Source organism: Bos grunniens, chromosome 6 (genome assembly GCF_055505025.1).
Source record: "Bos grunniens cultivar Pamir isolate PY7600 chromosome 6, Bosgru_T2T1.0, whole genome shotgun sequence".
In the NCBI taxonomy this organism is placed as follows: Eukaryota; Metazoa; Chordata; class Mammalia; order Artiodactyla; family Bovidae; genus Bos; species Bos grunniens.
The window spans coordinates 21,155,336-21,177,806 of NC_141170.1; the positions used below are offsets into that span (position 1 = coordinate 21,155,336).

At 44.7% G+C, this 22,471-nt stretch overlaps 1 protein-coding gene across 4 annotated transcripts in view; it reads left to right on the forward strand.

The window, feature by feature from the left end:
* The window catches only part of RASGEF1B (RasGEF domain family member 1B), a 660,269-nt gene that overhangs the window by 359,573 nt on the left and 278,225 nt on the right, over positions 1-22,471 (forward strand). Inside the window, exon 4 of one of the 4 annotated variants that reach the window (XM_086405157.1) lies at positions 1,186-1,293. The exons of the other annotated variants lie outside the window; for them this stretch is intronic. Within the exon in view, the coding sequence (XP_086261283.1) occupies positions 1,186-1,293 (108 nt within the window). The remainder of the gene's footprint in view (positions 1-1,185; positions 1,294-22,471) is intronic. 4 annotated transcript variants of the gene reach the window in all.

Genomic DNA, 22,471 nt, shown 5'->3' on the forward strand with positions numbered 1-22,471 from the left:
TAAAAATAACAAGCGGCATTACTTTGTACCTATAGATTTGGTAACATTGTGAGTCATCAGGTCTCTGTGTGCACAGTGGTATGTTATTGAACAAACAAACTTTTATTGAAAACTCCGTGTATGAGACCTTATAATGGATGCTTTTGTATGGTGCCTTATTTAACCCTCACAGTAATTATATGGAGTCTTTAAGCCTGCATTGCCCTTCAACTGCCCTGCTCTGCACTGAGGGGGCCTGTATCCTGTAGCTACAATTCCTGGCCTCTCCTGTTCACAAGTTCCTCGCTGGGTTTGAGCACTGGGAGGCACTGGTGGAAGTCTAGGGTAGGGTGGATAAAGAAGTCATATTTCTCGCATGTTTCTCTGCCTTGGGCTGCATCTTCTGTATGGCACCAGCTCCCATGGGTCTGACAGATGATAGTTCTAGCTTCCACTTGATGGATCCACCCCTAGGCTCTAATAAACATTCTCTCCTCCTTGGTCCCTCCAGCAATGGGTAGGTAGACCTTTCTGCTCTTGTTCATCCCTGGATTTCACCATTGTCTGATCTTTGGCTTATAGTCTCCAGTACCTGTATAACTAGTTCCTACGTTAAACTCCCTCTATTAAAAATAATTGAAGTAATTTTTTTAATTTAGGTCCTAACTGCTAGATTTCAGTATAATTATACTTGTTTTGCTTGTTTTCAGTATATGAGGAAACTGAAGACTATACAGGCTACATGTCACAATATTAAACCCCTTATCACAAATCTACTAATTAGACTTTGCCCTACTAAATTCATGTACACTTCATCTATTATTTCACTGTGATAGCTTCATGACTTTATAGAAAATGGAAACCTTTTACTATAGGGGAAAGCCCCCCTCTGGGCTTTCCTGGTGGCTCAGATGGTAAAGAATCTACCTGCAGTGCAAGAGACCCAGGTTTGATCCCTGGGTCAAGAAGATCCCCTGTAGAAGGGAATGGCAACCCACTCCAGTATTCTTGCCTGGAGAATCCCATGGACAGAGGAGCCTGGCAGGCTATAGTCCATGGGGTCACAAAGAGTGGGACTCGCTCAGTCATGTCTCCCTCTAGGACCATTAGTATTTGAGGGGTTTTGCTGCAATCCCACTTTAGCTCAGTTGGATTGATAACTTATTTCAGGACGAATTTGACGGTCAACATCTTATATCTCTCCAGAGACAGAATGATTCGACTTCCATGCAGCAGATCAGAAAAATGCCCATTTGGATGAAAGTATCCACAGATCCGTGGAGCTACCAAGTTCTGGCAACTCTTCCAGGCCAGGTGATGGATTCCCTTTGTTTCAATTCAAATAAAAAATTGAGATCTTCATTCCTGGATTTATGGAGTCAGGATAGGAATACTCAAATTATTGTTAAGTCCCACATAAGGACTTTACCATAATTTTAGGCATAATTTTTAGACTCCTTTAGTAGGAATAAATCGTAGGCTAAAATGTCTGTGGTCTGAGAACACTAAAGGAATCCTAGGATACCACTGATTTACATATAGAGACTCTTCATATGAAGAAGTTGGCATTCTAAAAAGGACAAGTAAAATGCTAAACCAGCAGTAGAAAAATAGCCTCTGAATTCTCTCCGTTTAATAGTAAGAATAGATAGAAAGGACCAAGTACTGGTTCACATGTGTGTGTGTGTGTGCGCGTGCGTGTGTGTGCGTGTGTAAGGATGGGGTACAGTGTAAACCATCAACGCAAGCAATTGAGTGGTTTGACTGTGTGTTTAGGGAAATAGGTAGAATTGTGTTTGTTAAACTTACAGATGCGGAAGAGTGTCTGGATTAAGGGTATTATTACAATGCTACTATAGATTGTATACTTAGCCAATACTATATAATACTGTGTGGTCGTTAAGAAGAAAGATGAAGACTTGAATTGAGTGACTTTGTAGTAGCTACAGGTGGATGCATGAGATGACAAGGAGGCGGAACTGATCAGATTTGATCATTGATGGGCTAAGAGGTAAGGAGGGAAGAGAAAACTTAAGGATTATTCTGCAGTTTGCAGTCTTCAGGACTCTTTTCTTTTTTCATATAACGTGCTCTGCTTCATTGCCCAGTCATGTCAGACTCTTTGTGGCCCCGTGGACTGTAGCCCACCAGGCTCCTCTGTCCATTGCGATTCTCCAGACAAGAATACTAGAGTGGGTGGCCTATCCCTTCTCTGTGGGATCTTCCCAACCCAGGGATCGAACCAAGGTCTCCTGCATTGCAGGCGAATTCTTTACCAGCTGAGTTACCAGGGAAGACTTTTTCGTATAATATCCAACTCAGATAACTTTGTGTCCTTTTGCAAGACTTTCGTATTACAGCCAGAAACTGGCTGATAGTCTGTTCTTCAATGAGGACAAAGAAACCTACCAGGTGGCCTTAGTACAGCCACGTTGCCATATGTGAGACAGAAAGAGAGCAATATGGAGATTCTGAAGTCATCAGTACTCCTGACCACGTGCTGAGATCACGGATGTAAAGTAGATCGGGCGCCTTGCATCTCATCACACAGAGAGTGACTAAAAACTAAGGGGCTTGACAGTAGTTTTAGATCTCTATGTAAGATCTAAAGGTCTCTGGGTAAGAATTTTGTACAGAGTTAGACAAGGGATGAGATAACCACCCACCTCACTTTTGCCTGGATCGGAAGTAAGCCTTGCAGGGTGGTTCTCATACCTAGTGTAGCCCTGCCCTCTAGTCTGGGCGGTCTGTGTGCTGCCTGCGGGCAGGCCATGGCTCTGCATCTCTGTCCTTGCTTCGGCTGCTCCCCTCCCCTGCAGGACCTGCTCCTCACTACCGTTCAGATCCTCCATCCTCAGAACTTAATGCCTCCTGCTGCCTGGGGTCCACCACAATAATTTGTTTTCCTTTAACCTATCACACTGTGTGTATTTCATTTTTTTTTAAACTGAGGTATAGTTGTTTTACAGTTTTATGTCAGTTTTTGCTGTACAGTGAAATGAATCAGCTCTGTGTATACACATATCCCCACCCTCTTGGACTTCCCTTGCACCCTCCCATCCCACCCCCCACCCCATCCCACCCATCTAGGTCATCACAGAGCACCGAGCTGAGCTCCCTGTACTATACAGCCGCTTCCCACTAGCTGTGTGTTTTACACATGGTAGTGTATATATGCCAATCCCAATCTCTCAGTTCCTCCCAGCCTTCCATACAACATGTTTTCTACGTCTGTTTTCTATGTCTGCATCTCTATTCCTGCCATGCAGATAAGTTCATCTGTACCATTTTTCTAGATTCCACAGATATGAGTTAATATTCATTGCAGCACTGTTTACAATAACCATGGCATGGAAGCAAGCTAAATGTTCACATTCATCAACAGATGAGTGGATAAAGAAGGTGTGATGCATATACACAATGGAATATTACTCAGCCATTATAAGGAACAAAATTGGGTCATTTGTAGAGACGTGAATGGACCTAGACTATTATACAGAAAGAAGTAAATCAGAAAGAGAAAAACAAATATCATATATTTAATGGGTTTTTGTACTTCATTATATATTGCATTTTATTATCCTTTCATTTTCCAATTGCATTAGTTTTGTCTTTCAAGTATCTCACAAACTCCTTGAGGGAAGAATCATTTCTTGCCCCATGCTTCACAACATCTGTCTAGAGTAAATATTTGTTGAGCAGTTGGTTCAGTGTGGAAATTTTGCCCCCGTCTGCCCTAGCTCCTAGCCACCCAATTGGCTTAGCTACCTATTGCTTCTTCTTGAGCTGTCGGGCAGCCATCACCCAGTACAAGTTCTGAACATGCAAATACTTCTTCCAGGACATAAAGAGTGCCAGCTATGGTAGTAAGGGTGGAGGGAGAAAGAAAGGAAAATGCACGTAGAAACACAGCTTGTTCTTTGACCTGGGAGAACTTGTTTGCCAGAAGTTATTCAAAACCAAAAGCTGCTCAGAACAATTATCAGTCTGTCTTCAGAATCTGGGATGTCTTAAAATAATAAAACAGTAGGAAATAACATGAGCCAATTCTTGCTGGGACTTTTGGGTTAAAAGCATCTCTTGCTTTAAGAACATTCATTAGCCATGGACCTACTTTATAGCACAGGGAATTCTACTCAATAGTCTATAATAACCTATATGGGAAAAGTATCTGAAAAAGGATGGATATGTGTATATGTATAACTGAACTGAATAACTTTGCTGTACATCTGAAGCTAACATCACATTGTAAATCAACTATACTCCAATACAAAATTAAATTAAAAAAAAAAGAACATTCATTAGCTTCAATATCAGTATGAGAGACCAGTAGCTATTATTTCTTAAGCCAGGAATGTTGTGACAACTTGTATCTACATGTTAAAGTTTTTAACATCAATGTAGGTATAGTATTCTAAATTCCACTAAAATGAGAAAACTTTGGTCTAGATGGTTTAGCTGACATTAATGTATTGCCTCCTCCAAGAAGCCTTCCTTGAGCCTTTAGGATGGGATACGCACTGTTATATCTCCCAAGAAACCTATGACTATGTTTATCATAGCTCCTACACATTATTTTATGTAGTGAAAATGTTAGTTGCTCAGTCATGTCTGACTCTTTGTGACCCCATGGACTGTAGCGCTCCAGGCTCCTCTGTCCATGGGATTCTCTAGGCAAGAATAGTGGAGTGGGTCGCCATTCCCTTCTCTAGGGGATCTTCCTGACCCAGGGATCGAATCCAAGTCTCCTGCATTGCAGACAGATGTTTTTACTGTCTGAGCCACTGGCCAAGCCCTCCATAGTTTTATGTAGTAATGCAAAATAATAATCTGTTTTATCTATCTGTCTTCTCTGTGAGGATGCAGCTTCCTTGAGGATAGAGAAAGTTCCATTTCTAAGTCCATTGCTTTTTTTTTTTTTCCTCTGTGCTACAGTGTGATTTTCATACATGCCAGAGACCTGGGAGTTTTAAACCACAGAATGCCTTTCAGTCATTGAGAATAAATTACTAGCTTTATTATACAGGCTGGGTTACTCAGTGTGTCTTCTTTCTGTATGTAAGGTAATACTTAGGACATTTTCTTTCTTTTCAGACACCCACCCCGCTGCATTTTAGTGGATGGGGGAGGCTCTATTTCCAAAAGTTAACATCACCAGAGGGTGGCTTATAGTTATCATTGCCCCCTGGCAGAAAGGTTGCCCCGGACACTGGAGAACATTCACGGTTAATTTCATACAACCATGACTAATGGGACAAATCGCTCAGCTATGGAGACTCTTCAAGCTGAAAAGGCATAAAGAGATGTAAAAGGGGGAGCAGATCATGGGCTCTGCCCTGGGATTCAGAGGAGACTCATAGCCAGGAGAAAGCAGGCGACGGTGACTCACTGTGGGTGCTGTTGGACTCAGCTGTTGCAGCTGGACTGACATCTGCAACATGTGATTGACGTCAGTGCAAAGAGGGTGTGAGCAGGGTCCACTGGGGTTTGAACCCATGAGAACAGCAAAACCATCAGTGAGCCCTCTCTTTCTGTCTAAAGCCTATCTAGGCTCACCCGACTTAACAGCACATCCGAGAGGTGCCGTGTAGTGTCTTAGATAACACAGAAGGTTAGAGGGCAGGCTGGGACTATTAACTGGATGGTCTGACTCTTCATAGATCCCAGAGAAAGACAGATTTTTAGAAGTTGTGAAATCAGGTTAGGAATGACCTGACTCTTGCCTCTTCAAAGCACAGAAGGTCATTGCGGTGTTCTGTGATTTGACACGGCAGCTTGCCATTGTTTCCTGGAGGTGGTTTCTTACATATTAAGTAAGAAAAATATTGTAGTAGGACAGTCATCATGCATACACTGATCTTTACCAATGTATAAGAAGCAACAACCATGATGCATGCAACCCAACGATGTAAGTGGGTTCTGTTCCTGTAGAAGCAACACCATGCCTTTCAATCAGGAAGCAGTAGTGCATTAATTGTCATTCAGTCATTAAGTCGTGTGCAATTCTTTGAGACCTCGTGGACCGTAGCAGACCAGGCTTCCCTGTCCTTCCTGCATATGTGTGCTAAGTTGTTTCAGTCCTGTCTGACTCTTTGCCGCCCTATGGACTGTAGGTTCCTCCACCAGGCTCCTCTGTCCATGGGATTCTCCAGGCAAGAATACTGGAGTGAGTTGCCAAGTCCTCCTTCAGGGGATCTCCCCGACTCAAGGATTGAACCCGCATCTCTAATGTCTCATGAATTGACAGGCTGGTTCTTTACCACTAGAGCCACCAGGGAAGCTCATCCCTGTCCTTCACTAGTGCATAATTAAGACTATAATATTCTTTAGAATCGGAGAAGGCAATGGCACCCCACTCCAGTACTCTTGCCTGGAAAATCCCATGGATGGAGGAGCCTGGTGGGCTGCAGTCCATGGGGTCTCGAAGAGTCGGACACGACTGAGTGACTTCACTTTCACTTTTCACTTTCATGCATTGGAGAAGGAAATGGCAACCCACTCCAGTGTTCTTGCCTGGAGAATCCCAGGGACAAGGGAGCCTGGTGGGCTGCCATCTATGGGATCGCATAATTTTTGAAAGATAGTAAACAGCTTGAGTTTGCTAAACACTTCACTTACTCAACATGCTTTGATGAATCCTGTTTCATTTGAACTTCACAGCTGTTTCTGCGTAAGTCAGGAGGCAGTGAGAGTGAAAAAAAGTGAAAGTAGCTCAGTTGTGTCCAACTCACTGTGACCCCATGGACTATACAGTCCGTGGGATTCTCCAGGTCGGAATACTGGAGTGGGTAGCCTTTCCATTCTCCAGGGGATCTTCCCAACCCAGGGATCGAACCCAGGTCTCCCTCATTGCAGGCAGATCCTTTACCAGCTGAGCCACAAGGGAAGCTAGGAAGCAGTAGCAGACCCTCATTCTGCAGATGAAGAATCTGAAACCAGCAAGGTATGGTGATTTGCCCAAGATGACACAATGTTTACTGTCAGAATTAGGACTAGAATTTTGCTTCTTTACCTCATGTTTTTGTGTAGCAAAGTTCACCATCCCTTGTCTAAAATGCTGAAGTCCAAACAAAAACAACAGGAGTCTATTTTTATCCCTAACTTATTTGGTGGCAGAATGTCCCCTGTCTTGACCTACTTTGGTAACAAAATCTGTTTTGAGATGCTGTGAAGCTCTTCATTGTCCTCTTAGGGAGAATGTTCATATTTTATTACAGAAATTTTAACGTGTTCAATTACCAGATGTCCCAAACCAGTATATTTTCTTTGTTATATTGGTCGTCTTTCTAAAAGTCAACACACACAAAAACAAATTCTAATTTTAGAAGCACATTTGAACAGTAGAGTTTTGGATAATAATTGTCATCCTGAAGTAGACTGGCTCTGCCATCTGACAGTCAGGAAATGAAGTATTTCTATTCACTAGATATAGTTAATAGTCAATATAGGTGCCATATGTACATTACTATGTTGACTAAATTAGACTGTAGTGAAATAAACTTGATACCGACCTAGCAGTTGTTGTGAGGATTAAATAAGATAATTCAGGTAAGTCATTTGGTACAGTATCTGGCTTACAGGACACATTCCGTAACTAGAGTGTCAGCTATTAGCTTTCTTTATAAACTTTGCATCCCCAAGAGTTAGCAGTGACAAGCAGGGAGGTTAAGTAACTTGCCAAGGTCACATGACTAGTAAGTAGTACCACCATGACTGGACACCCAGACTGTCTCTTCCACCCAAAGCATATGCAAAACCAGTAGGGTAGAGATAATTCTGGGATCTTCCAGGGGACTCTAGAAATCCTTCCAGATCATCATTATGAAAATTAATTACCGAATCATTGGACTGGAGCATGTGGAAGTGCTGTTTAATAGCCTGCTGGGTAAGCCAGCTTTTGCTGGCTATCAACAGAGAGGGAGGGAAGGAGGAGAGAGAGAGAGAATGGGGGATGATTCCTAACTAGAGAAGACTTTATAAATTAAAATGTTGGGATGCCTTTATGGAGTGATTGGCAAACGTCTATTCCAGAGAATTCTTATAAGAAGAGTAACTTCCTTGGATGGATTCATGAGGTCTTTCTGGGAATTAGAGCAAAGACAATTCTTTTCTTTCTCAAGACTTTTGCCCCCAAATTCTGTGGATTAGGCCAATGAAGCCTATGGTTTGGAGGGAAATTAATGATGACATAGATATATATATATATAAGGGGCTTCCAAGGTGGCTCAGTAGTAAAGAATCCTCCTCCCAATGCAGGAGACCTAGGTTCGATCCCTGTGTCAGGAACATCCATGAAGCGTTAGTGTTAGTTGCTCAGTTGTGTCCGACTCTTTGAGACCCAGTGGACTGTGGCCCACCAGGCTCTTTCTTCCATGGGATTTTTCAGGCAAGAATACTGGAGTGGGTTGCCATTTCCTCCTCCAGGGGATCTTCCCCACCCAGGGATTGAACCCGGGTCTCCTGCATTGCAGGCAGATTGTTTATGGTCTGAGCCACCAGGGAAGCCCGTCTATATCTATAGGCATATCTATATCTGTATGATGAGAATTTGCTCCCATCCTGCCAGCTCCCCACACCCCCCCCACAGTGGCTTTTTTATCTTCTCCATGTCCTTCCTTTGAACCTAGGACTTTGGTTTTCCAACCAGGCTTTGGAGGTGAGTGCCGAGCTGGGGGTCGGGTATGGGAGAGCAGCCTGGGATGCGGGAGTGTAGGGGGCGAGGTGGGGGCGCGGGTGGCTCCGGAGAGGAGAGGGGGCAGCGCCTGTCTCACAAACGGCTTCTCATCCCGCAGCTCCTTCCCCGTCACAGCTCACATCCCAGATGGTGGGAGGAGGACTGTGGTCTGTGAGGACACGGGCTGGCGAGAAAGCGAGCCCCAGGGCGGCTCGGCCCGAGATGAAGCGACCCGGTGCCATTGTGTTGGCAGCTGCTCCGCCTCCCCCGTGTGCCATCGCGTCTGGTCTCATTTGCGCTCGGGGAGGCGGCACTTGAAAGGTGGCCCCTCCCCCGGGCTCCTTGACATTTGTCCAGAGATTAATTGGGCTAATCCCCTTCTTGGAAGAATAGGTTGCGGGGTGTGTGTTCGGGGAGGGCGAGGGGGCCGGCTGGGATTGAAGAGACGGGCATTAATGAAGGCGCTGGGGCTCGCTGGAAGCCTTTGAAGGAAGAAAAGAGCAAATTTCGCCGCTGTTCTCGGCCCAGGCTGACAGGTGGGCAGGGAGACTGCAGCTCTTCTGTTCTGCCCGGCTTTGCCAGAAGGTCTGTGCACACCAGCGGTAACGACTTTTGACAGCACCAGCTGTCACTCAGGGAGGCCGGGCTCCCAGCACACCTTGGCCTGCCATTCTCGAACTCATAGCCAGGGCAGAAGGTGAGAGCCCAGAGCTGGGCTGTCCTGCTGTCCAAAGCCCACCTTGCTCAGATTCTTGTCTGGGATACTTACAAAAAGACGTTTACATTTCATATTGAATCAAGCATGCAAAATAAGCACCATTTATCAGTTAAGATTTTTGGCAGAGGACCATGGATGGTGTTTTCTTGTGCTTCGTGCAGCTGTCCATTACTGGGAGGGAGACACACAGCTTTTCACCTTATTGTCTACTAATTGTTGTTCAGTCCCTAAATCATATCCGACTCTTTGCAGCCCTATGGACTGCAGCTCACCAGGCTTCCCTGTCCTTCACACAGTTTGCTCAAATTTATGTCCATTGAGTTGGTGATGCTCTCTATCCCTCTCATCCTCCATAATCTTCTTCTTCTTTTTCCTTGCATCCTTCCCAACATCAGGCTCCTTTCCAGTGAGTCAGCTCTTTGCATCAGGTGGCCAAAGTATTGGAGCTTCAGCTTCAGCAACAGTCCTTCCAGTAATAATAGGTAGCATTTATTGGGAGCTTATTAGGTGTCAAGGCATCATTCTAAACATTTTCCATGTGTTAATTGATTTTTTTATTCTTAAATTTAGTCCTTATTTTCTAGAGCTAGTAACCTGCCCAGGGTCATTTTAAATGGTGGCATCAAAACACAAACTTCTACAGTCCAACTTGTAACCCCACCCTCTTCACCCTCTTAACCACTGCACTAGGCTGCCTTGCTAACAGAGGAAACGGAATAAACATTTCCAAGTTTAGAACATGACTTCAGTGAGATTGAACAGTTAATTGAGGATTATGCATCCCAGGAGAGCTGAAGATAAAGAGCCATGGAAATACTTTGAGGTCCCTGGAAACCTCTGAAAGATATGTGCCTAATTGCACTATAGGTAGAAAAATTCTTTTCCAGCTACAGGATTCCAGTCATGTGCTGTGTTTCTCTGTAACTTACTGCAGTCACTGGCATAATGAATATGAAAAGAGTGGTGGTTAATCAAATGAACTTGCAGGAAGTGAGTTCTTCAAGTAGGATTTATATTGATGCCCATTGTAAAAACTATTAATAGTGAGGAGTTTTTAAAATGTCACTGCAAAGTGAAAGGAAATCTGCAAAGGTAGGAATATCTGTTCATCCTTTACCAGACGTAAGAAAACTAGGTCATAGAAATGACTTTGGGAGGAACTGAATCAACAGATCCAAATGTCAGAACAATGGTTGGAGAGCTGGGGGCATATATGTGGTTTTTGAACACAACGAGTAATGTTCGACTTAAGAACATCTAATTAAACCTGGTTCTCCCTTCTATGTAACTGCTGTCCACCCAGCAGGCAGCACACACAGCCTCTCCATTTCCAACTGAGGTTTTTTTTTTCCCCTGTGTCATGAGGATTGATTTCTAGGCACTAGAGAGACCAGTACAGATTCTCAAGTGGGGTAAGGAAGATAAGAGAGAGTGAATGTAGAGTCAGTTCATCTCCTGTTTGATCTTCAAAACCATCCAAAGAAGGTATGCTGTCTTCACTTAATGGTGAGGCAACTACAGATCAGAGAGGTTGCTAACTGGAGCCTCTCCAGTGAGTAAGTAGCCAAACTGGCTTTGTGCATAGGCGGTGACACCCAGAATGGGACTGCCATGCTGGGTCCACTCCTGCTTGTCACCATGTGTCCAGTGCCAGGTAGTAAGGATTAGGAAGGAAGGAGGGGGAAGCCTCATCCTGCCACCTTGTCCACCCCTGTTTGCTGCTAGGTCCTTTTGCTGCATCCAGAGTCAGTCTCCTTGCTGTAATAGGGGAGAGGGGAAGGGGGAGGGGAAGAAAGTAGGCATCCTTGCTTCCTAATTCCTCATTTTGTCCCTTTCTCCCAGTTCCCACAGCCCCCTCCTCATCTCCCAACTCTGGTCTCATCCCACACAGAGCCTCACTGCTCACTTGGACCAACCAGAAGCCACACTGCTGTTGACTCCTTAAGATAGAAGTGACTTTAGATTTTTGCCTCCATCGTGGGATGACTGCTAGGTCACCGTTGCTCCATCTGCCATTCCAGGCACCTACATGCCTGCTCAGTGGCCAGTGCTGGGCACCTGCCTGGTGTCTTGTCTTACACAACAACACCAAAACCAACCCTCCCCTCCCTGCCCTACTTTAGCAAAGATAAAAGAGCACACTCCAGGGTGAACAAAAAAAAAAAGAAAATGACTTCAGTCATCTTTACTAAACTCCTAGGTCTGACACACACCTGAGAGGTGAATAGTCTTGTGTCTTCTGGAAGCAGTTTTTCAATAGTCATCACCCATAGAGGGATTTGGCTGAAAGTTTGAAACACAGAAAAAAACCCTGATGCTTCAGTTTTTCAGAAGAGCACACACCTGTTCCAAACCAAAGATTTCCAAAGAAACTAGAAGCAACCTCTTTTTCCAAGTTGGGGATCACTGGACAAATGTCCTGTTCTTCTATACATAGAGTAGTTTCTAATAATATGCTCAGTGGTTTTTGCATGAATAAGGTGTCTTAATTCTACAAAGTAATGTCATCTAGGGGCTTCCCCGTTGGCTTAGCAGGTAAAGAATCCACCTGCAATGCAAGAGACACAGGAGACTCGAGTTTCATCCCTGGGTTGGGAAGATTCCCTGGAGGAGGACATGGCAAACCACTCCAGTATTCTTGCCAGGAAAATCCTATGGACAGAGGGGCTACGATCCATGGGGTTGCAAAGAGACATGACTGAAGCGAGTGTTTACACACACACACAATGTCATCTACATCTGTCTGACTTTATTTTAACATGGCCCAACTCGATAGGTGACAGGATCAAACCCAACCTTTCCTCCTTGGTGCCTTGCGCGCCGATACCACATGGCGATCATTCACTCTCCTGCCTTCCACTCACATCGGATGTGAACTCTTTGGCCGCACAGACCCTGTTTTAGCTTACTTTGCATCTTAGCGTAACATCCTTCCACTCTTACCCTGTCCAATCCATTTTCCACACAGCAGCTAGAGAGAGCTTTTGAAAACATAAATCAGATTGTGTCATTTTCTCGCTTAAAACTTTTCAGGCTCCCCACAGCCTTAAAATATGATGTGCATGCCTGACTGGGGCTCCTTGCCTCCTGCAGGTCCAGGCTCTCGTCACTTCTCCAGTCTTGCTCTGGGCCTGTTGGCCTTTGCTCAGTGCTCTGCTGCCTCAGGGCCTTGGAGCATGGTTTTCTGATGGTCTGGAATGCTCTTCTCCTGGCTTTTGCGGTGTTGGCTCCTTCTCTTGCCTCAAGTCTTAAACACTTAAATGCCACCTTAAATGTCAGAGAGACCTTTCCCCGAACACTCCATCTGATATAAGTCTTCCCTGTTACTTTTTATGTCTGCATTCTGTTTACTGTCTTTATATGTACAATCAGCAATTACTTTATTGCCTCCTTTGGGGGGTTTTGGGGGTATGTGTGTGCTTTTTTTTTATTGGAGTATAGTTGCTTTACAGTGCTGTGTTAGTTTCTGTTGTACAGCAAAGTCAGTGAACCACACATATACATAGGTCCACTCTGCCTTGGATTCCTTCCCATCTAGGTCACCACAGAGCAGTGAGTAGAGTTCCCTATGCCATACAGTCAGTTCTCATTAGTTATCTATTTTATGCATAGGAGTGTATGTATGTCAATCCCAACCTCCCAAGCCACCCCACTCCCTTCCCCCTGTGGTATCGTCCTGTTGGCTCATTTAGCACTCTCTATTTCTCTTACTAAAATGCAGGCATCATGAGAACAAGGTTGGCGTGTGTTCACAGATGTATCTTCAGCACAAAGAGTAGTCTTGGCAGGGAGTGGAATGTCTATGTGTTTAATAAATGAATGCTGGAAAGAACAAATGAACAATTGAAGTGATAAACAATACAGTCATTACCCAGTAGGAATTACGTGTAAAGCGTCTCCCAAGGGTTTGTAACTTCTGTGTGTACTCAGGTGGAGACTGTGACCCTCACCTTTGTGAACAGACCATCCACAGGGAACCAGAAGAAAGGTAACTCTTACTAGGAGAGTGCTGCCTGAAAGCAGAGTTGGTATTCAAAGTCCCAGTGCTTCTCAGCTGCTCACCTTCTCCTGCTGAATTCTGTATGCTTCTGGGTCCAAGATGGCCCGAGAACCTTTGGATACTCTACATACAAGGTAGAATGAATTGGGAGGTTCACTCTTGATTTTGAGAGATAAAGTACTTTTATAGGAAGCTTTAAAATAAATGCATGCTTAGTCACTCAGCCGTGTCTGACTCTTTGCGACCCCATGGATTGTAGCCCACCAGACTCCTCTGTCCATGAGATTTCCCAGGCAAGAATACTGGAGTGGGTTGCCATTTCCTTCTCCAGTGGATCTTCCTGACCCAGGGATCAAACCCTTGTCTCTTACATCTCCTGCATTGGCAAGATAGATTCTTTACTACTGTGCCACCTGGGAAAGAAATTGATTAGTTGGGATCTGACCCCAAAGGCTGCTACCTGATGCTGACCAAACAGGTTATTTGTACTGCCTGATCCAAAACCCTATGTCTCTCATTTAAAAAAAAATTTTTTTTTATTTATTCATTTTGTCTGTGTCGGGTCTTAGTTGCAGTACTCTGGCTTAGTTGCTCCGTGGCAGGTGGGGTCCTAGTTCCCAAACCAGGGATCAAATCTGAGTTCCCTGCATTGGAAGGCAGATTCTTAATCACTGAACCACCAGGGAAGTCCCACCATATGTCTCTTTTTCAGGCCTGTTTTAGCATCCTGAAATGCAAGGGAGTGAGTTTCACTAACTCTATAGGGCTTTAGGATGACTTATTTTGGGGTTCAGCCTGACGATCCCCACATTTAAAACAAAGGAAAGCATGATCCCAACAGCTCCTGGTGTCCCCGGTCTCTCTATAGCTCCTCAGTTTGTGCAGCAAAACCCTGGGAGCTACCATGCAAAATAACTTCCCCTAAACATCCAAGTTATTCAGATTATTTGCAACGCATTTCCTTGGACAAAGATGCTATTGTATTTGAAACTTTATATTTGCTTATACTTACAGTGCTTAGCAGAATTTTCAGTGTGTCATGCTGGTTTAGTTCCTGTAGCACTATTAATAACTAACATGGAATCAAAAGAGAAAATGACAGGGATTGTTCTAAGGAAAAATTTATTTCGTCCCTGGGTTATCAGCTCTTTTGAGATTGAAAAACAATTTCCTAAATTGTGGCCTAAGGTGATCATCTCCTCCATACAGTCTCCTGTCTCCATCACAGAGTTGAAATCCTTGTTGTGTTTATTGCCTTTGAATCATTTATGGATTTAAAGCCACCCCGCTGAGCACCGACTCATCTTGTCCAGGTGCACTGGGCCTCAATGGGTTGGCAGTGAAATGTGGGGTCCCGAGCAGGGAAAGAGATGGAAACCGCATTCACAGTTTATTTGCTCACAGATGTTCACATAATAGCGGCTGAAATTTAAGAAGTAGCTTCTTTCTCTTTGTATCGGACAGAGACAAAGAGAAACAGTTGTGTGGGGGTTGGGAAGGCAAAGGGCTGTGAAGCTGTGAGAAGAATCGGGAATACCTAGGTTCACCAGCCCTGGAAAGAGAATAAACTCATTGACAGGGATATTGATTTTCATCTCTGGAAATATAGACCTGGGTATTTGGCTCTGGATGATTCATCAGCAAGTGATTTTTACAGGAGGAAGGAACTAGGAGGGCTGATCATGGATGAGGGCTTGACCACTGGTTGTTCCCGCTCCACCCCCACCCCCCGCCCTGTCCCCATCCCCTGAAATGCAGCAGGAGAATCATCACGTGGCATCAGGGTCGTGACAGCACCTCATGCTTTGTAATACTGCTAAGATGTCAGCTACATACTTCTCCTCCGCCCATGTCCACGCACTCAGCTTTGGTCTGTGTTTGCCACAGGGACCTGGCACATGCGGTATTGAGTTCTCTGTTTTCTCACACAAGAAAAGGTGGGACAGCATGAGTGAAAGAGAGACTCTGATTTTCTCGGCCAGAAGTGTAGAAGCTGCTGTCTTTCCTCTGATGTCTAGCGGTTCTGAAATCACGGTCGATGATCAAGTGAATAATTGCTTCTGAATTATGATTTTTATGGTCTGAACAGCTAAATTTCTTTCAGATTTGGTTAAGTGTGCTCAGTGACTCAGTAGTGTCTGACTTTTTTCGACCCCCATGGACTGTATCCTACCAGGCTTCTCTTTCCATGGGATTTTTCAGGCAAGAATAATGGCGTGGGTTGCCATTTCCTGCTCAGGGATCTCCCTGACCCAGGGAACAAACCCACGTCTCCTGCATCTCCTGGATTGCAGGCAGATTCTTTACCACTGAGCCATCGGGGAAGCCCCAGTGGTTAAGTGAGTCAGTGTTTAAGATGCTTTTCCAATATACTATGATTATTCTAAAAATTGTATTTATCATGCCATATGTTAATTTTATGTAACCCTGAGGCCTCAGATTCAAGTTTCTCTCTTCTCACTTGTCCTAGCAACCAATGCTTATTTTTGTTGAAGCATCAATGCAGATAAGACCATGATTGATTTTCAAGGCCAACAGACATTATTCTATTGCTATCTCCAGGTGTCTCATTTTTATCAGTGTGACACTTAAACACATGTTAATACATGTAATTTGGCTCACATCCCTTACTTTCTCTAAACTTTCACCTTGTGAATAATAACACTCACTAGTCAGGGAAGGCTTGCTGCTGTACAAAACGACTCCCACATTTCAGTACCTTCACAAAGCAAAAATGCGTGTTTCTTATTCAGATGGGAGGGGTGGGGACATGCTCCATTCAGAAGCTCAGGGTCCTTCCATCTTGTGGCTCCACCTCCTTGTAGAACTTCAGTGACTTGTCCATTCTGCTGGTGATGACAGGAGGGTCAGTATTATGCCACTGAGCATGCACGTATAGCACAGGAATTGCTACTCAATACTCTGTAATGACCTATATGGGAAAAGAATCTTAAAAACAGTGGATGTATGTGTATATGTAACTGATTCACTCTGCTATAAGGCAGAAATTAACACAACATTGTAAACCAACTATACTCCAATACAAATTAATTTAAAAAGAAAGAAAAAAAAAAAAAGCCATTTTTTCTTCCACAGTCTTTAGGTCCATTCAAACTCCTAGGCATTTCTACACCGAGGCCCGAATCTTCTCTCTGCTGCTTGGTGATCAGTCTTAAAAAAGCAGATGTTGTGGTTTAGTTGCTAAGTCTTGTCCAACTTTTTGCGACCCCATGGCCTAGAGCCCACCAGGCTCCTCTGTCCATGGGATTTTCCAGGCAAGAATAGTGGAGTGGCTTGCCATTTCCTTCTCCAGGGGATCTTCCTCACTCAGGGATTGAACCTGAGTCTTATCATAGCCCTGGGGTGGAAATATCAATGACCTATTTAAAAGAAGGGACTCGAGGCCCAGAGGAGACATTCAATCCATCAAAGTTCACACAAGTCAATGATAGCTGAGGACCTAGAACATAAACTGGAGCTTTATTCACTTGAACACCTGATATTCCAGAACAGAGAGCAAGCTGGTTTCTCTCCAAAGGTGGAAATGTTTTCTGTGGTGTCTGACACTCCATTTTTCTTAATTACCTAGTTGTGGTGCTCACAAAGATTCAAGTGTATCTTTGTGGGACTAAAGGAGAAAAATCAGACTGTTCAGATATGAAACACTACATGAGCTGAAAGGGACATATTATCATCAACAAACTGTCAGAATAAATAACCATGAAAAATTGCCTTCAAAGAAAACTGATTTATCGAGAGGAATCAGAGTTTCCAAATGCTGAACCTTAATCCATACCTTCCCTCGGGACATAAAGAGCCCCCAGGGAGTGAGTTTATAGTGCACAAGTCCTGGGGCCCCGTGAGCGTGGTGCCAGGCACATCTTAGGTACTCAGCAAATATTTGAGTGGATGGGTAAATGCATTGGCTGCTTTCCTCAGCTTTCAGAATCTTTTCACTGCTAGACTGTAGCAAACCCTCCTCTAGTCTTCCTGGTTAGGATGTTGTAACACTGATGGAAGGAGCAGGTAATATGACCTATTGTTTACAAGGCAGATACCATTATTAGTGTCTTCCACAGGTACACATGTGAATGAGCTAGTGTACTGAGGGTTTAGGAACCAGAATGCTTCTGGTTTCACCTTTGTCCTAGACACCTGACTTACTCTGTTGTCAAATATTGGTGAGTTGGCCTGGACCTACACAGTAGTGGCCATTCAACTGGGGCTTTCCTGGTAGCTCAAATGGCAAATAATCTGCCTGCAATGCAGGAGACCTGGGTTTGATCCCTGGGTCTGTAAGATTCCCTGGGGAAGGGAATGGCTGCCCACTCCAACATTCTTGCCTGGAGAACTCCATGGACAGAGGAGCCTGGTGGGCTACAGTCCATGGGGTGGCAAAGACTTGACTAACACCTTTACAAGCACTTTTTGAAGACCTGCTGTGGTCAGATATTAAGCTATGCTGGGGGAGTACAAAGATAAATGATTTAGACTCTGCTCTCAACTAGTTCATATATGAATGTGAGAGTTGGACTGTGAAGAAGGGTGAGCACCGGAGAATTGATGCTTTTGAACTGTGGTGTTGGAGAAGACTCTTGAGAGTCCCTTGAACTGCAAGGAGATCCAACCAGTCCATTCTGAAGGAGATCAGCCCTGGGATTTCTTTGGAGGGAATGATGATAAAGCTGAAACTCCAGTACTTTGGCCACCTCCTGCGAAGAGTTGCCTCATTGGAAAAGACTCTGATGCTTGGAGGGATTGGGGGCAGGAGGAGAAGGGGATGGCAGAGGATGAGATGGCTGGATGGCATCACTGACTCGATAGACGTGAGTCTGGGTGAACTCTGGGAGTTGGTGATGGACAGGGAGGCCTGGCGTGCTGCGATTCATGGGATCACAAAGAGTCGGACCCGACTGAGCGACTGAACTGAACTGAACTCAACTAGTTCATCATTTAGTACCTGGCAGCCCCCCAGTATAAGGGCTGCACTAGGTATGTGCACCTGAAGGAAGGCTGTGCTGTTGGTGTATTCTGTGGACTCCTTGGGATATAGTTTAAGATAGAGTTGTCAAAATTGAATTTTAATGATATTCAGGGAAAAAAGGAGAAAGATGAAGCTTTTGGGGCTCACTCTTTTTTTAGAGAGGGAGTTATTTTTTTCAGTTCTGGGTCTTGCTTGCTGCATGTGGGCTGTCTCTAGTTGTGATGAGCAGGGGTTGCTCTCTAGCTGCAGAGAGGGCCTCTCACTGTGGTGACTTCTCTTGTTGCAGAGCACAGTCTTCAGAGCACTTGGGCTTTAGTAGTTGCCGCATGCAGGCTCAATGGTTGTGGCTCACGGGCTCTGGAGAATAGGCTCCGTGGTGGTCGTGCATGGGCTTTGTTGCATGTGGAATCTTCCTGGACCAGGGATCAAACCATGACCCCTGCAGTGACAGATGCTCATCCACTGTACCTCCAGGGAAGTCCTGTGGCTCACTTTTAAGCTCACCCTCCATTCCCTAAGCGTGGGCCTAGGCAGTAGTCAATTTCCCCACCCAAAGATGAGCCTGAAAAGATCATTGTGGCAGCAATGTGAGAACAGAAGCAGAGCACAGTTGAAGAAAACAAGACTGGTTTGGGGGCATTGGGGGCTGTGGAGGATGGTAGTGAGGTTACAGAGAAGAAACTGTGTGTGAAAGACATGCTGTGTATAAGGATGTAATCAAGAGTTTATAAATAACTAATGTTTACTGAGCACTCATCATTTGTCAGGCCCTGTTCTCAGCATAATACATTCATTATTTCCTTGAATCTTTACAACAACCCTATGTGGTTGATATTATGATGATGATGGTATTTTTCAGATGCAGAAACAGGCATGGAGTCACAGCTAGGAAGTGGTAGGGGCAGGTTTTGAACACTTAACCTCCACTCTGCTTCACTATACTTGACAGATTGAATGTAAGAAGTGCATTGAAGGGAGGGCCCAAGGTTGGCACTGGGTTTCTTGTTTAGAAACCACTCCCCATGATGGCCTCACTGCGGTGGGGAACACAGAGGATGAGCAGATTGGGGAGGCTGGGAAAGAGTGTGGGCTGGGACAATTTATTTTAGAGACTGAGGCATCTTTGGGATCTGCAGATGGAGAGGTTCAATTAGCCTATGGCTTATGGTTCTGGAATTCAGGAGAGAAATCTGAGCCTAGAGAAACTGAGCTGGATCTGAAGAAACAAAGAGAAATCAAGAAACAAATGAAAAAAACAGACATAGCAGGAAACGAAACATTTTTAATAATACTTGGAAACTTGACTTTTTTTTTTTTTTGACTTTTTATTTTGAATTGTTGATATCCAGAGTCGCCAGATAGCCCAATCCTCAGAATTTATGCAACAGCAGCCTTCATGCATAAAGATTATACATCTGACTTTTCTCATTAGGAGGTCAAGCTCTGAGTGATACATATGCATGTGTGCTCAGTCACTCAGTCATGTCCGACTCTTTGCAACCCCATGGACTGTAGCCCGCTGGTCTCCTCTGTCCATGGGATTTTTCAGGCAAGAATACTGGGGTTGCCATTTCCTTCTCCAGTGGGTCTTCCCAGCCCAGGGATTGAACCCACATCTCCTGCTTTTCTTGCATTGCAGGTGAATTCTTTACAGCTGAGCCACTGGGGAAGCCCCGAGTGATACATACATACATATATATATATATATATATACACACACACAAACATATACATATATACTCACACACATGCATATATATTATAGATATAAACATATATAGATGTAAACATGTATAGATCTATCTGATGATGGACAGGGAAGCCTGACGTGCTAGAATCCATGGGGTGGCAAAAAGTCTAACACGACTGAACAACTGAACTGAATTGAACTGAGACCTATCTATATCATTCTAATCTTTTGGTAGCAGTAATGGATTTACAACCATGTATCCCCAGTCTTTCCCTCAGCATTTATGACACCAATGACGAGCATCATTGGTAGAGTTTATGTCCACAGAACTAATCAGCCTACACAGACATCAGAGGCAGGGCCTTGGTCCCCCTGGCATTGCATGCCCACCAAAGGGAGTACCAAGAGAGAAGTGATGCTGCTGACATTTTTATGAGCCTGTAAAAGTAATGTTTTGGAGCTTATCTATCCCATCAATCTACTTCCAGAATGAATGGAACATTCTACATGGTGAGGCAGATAAATCAGCCGCATGCCTGTGCAGTTCTTTGTTCCCTGTTCAACAAAAGGGGCTGCCCACCTGCAGCTGTGGCCCACAGGACACTGCCTTTCAGTCTTCAATCAAGGATGTTCTTCCAGGGCTGTACGTGCACCCCCTCAAAACCCAGATCAGAGTTTGTCTCCGTTTTCTGACTTTCGTTGAATGCCTATCAGGGAATTGGTTTCGTGAGGATCTCAGGTGATGAGTGGTTTCAAGCCAGAGATCTTAGTATTAGGTTGATGCTGCCTGCATGGAGGAAGTCATTCCCCGTAAGCTCACAAAGCCTCTGTCTGTCTTTCTGTGGGGCAAGGTGGTGGGCAGTGCCACTCCACACCAGAACTCAGGGCCCCAGGGACCTTACTAGTCAGAAAATGAACAGAAAATTCCAAAGAGAAAGAAACCAGTATATTAAGGAGCCAATACATTAAGCGGTGGAAATTCACTCTGAAGAAAACCTGGGGCTGCAGATTTCTGAAGAAGCAGGATGACAGGTGCCCCAGGACATGCCTCTCTTTCTCTCTAATAGGAATTGCCTGAAGGGCTATTCCTTCTCGTCTCTGTGTAGCCAGGATAGCTGTTGCTAAGAGAGTCACCTCTGGGAGAAACCCATGTTTTCTTGAAAGGGATTTAGCATTATTCTCCCTTCTCTCTTTAAGCTACAAGTCTTTAAATTTTTAAAGTGTCTTCTCTCTACAGAAAAAAAAAAATTGACTAAAGATTCTTAGTAAATGTATATATTCTTAAACTGTGTGTATTTGTATGTTATGAATGTTATAAAATTCTACCGCTTGCTCATTGAAGTGAACCGTATTGCAATGCCCATGAGTGAGAGTAGTAGTATTGATCAGTTTCAGTTATTGATTATTAGGAATTGTTAGTGAAAAAGAAAAATTTGTTGTAATGAACTCTCTCCATATACATGGATATCCCAAACTGAGAAAGCCAGAATTGGGGAGCAGGAAAACTGGGAGAGACTTCTGCCGGGGTTTAACAGAGACACGATGGTAGAAGTCAGTACATTCATCTATTTAATGGGTAGGCATTGCACACCTCTTTTGTTGGAGCAAAGCAAGTTCCCATCTGAATGAACCTCTGTTTTCCTAAAGGGGCCCAGCTGCCCTGTTTACATGACTCAAGTGGGTGCCATTTACAGAGGCTACATGGAGGCCCTAGGGGGAGGTGGCATTGGTGAGGGAAGCTAAGGAGTCTGCTGTCTGGAGGGGATAAGTGCTCTGATGAAGAATGATGCCAAGTGAGGGGGAGGGGAGAGGAGAGGGAGGGGCTGCTTTTCCTGATGGTGGGAATCTCCCGAGATGGTGGAGCTGAGGCTGGCCTTGACTGCCAGGAGGCGGCTAGTCCGGTGGTCTCTGAGGAAGAGCATTCTGGGTATTTGTTTTGGGTCCCATCTCTGCATCCCTGGTTTCAGGTGACCACAGCTCAGCGGGCCCGAGGTCCTGGGAATGACCTCCTGAGGGGCCGGTGGGCTCCCGGCGAACGGGAGACTCATCCTTAGCAGCTGGGAGCTGCCACATAAATAAGGCACCAGAGCTTTGTTGCACTCCCTGTCAGCCGGACAAGGCACTCGCTTTGCGCTCGCTAATGATGGGTCTGCTTTCTGAGGCCGCCGTCCAGTTCCGAAGCGTAAACTGTGAACTGGTTAAGCCCAGCTCCTCTCTCCCCATGGCTCTTCCCTCCACAAAATCGGGTCCTCAGAAGTTTGTCAAGACTGTTATGAACATGGATTGCCATTGCCTTGTATAAAGTGAGTGTCCAAGGCATGCAAGCAGTTTGATCATCAGCTGGCTAGACCTTGGCCTGTGCAGTAAGTCGCCTACACATGAACCTTCAAGATGCGAACTTTCAAAGATACAAACATGCATTCCAT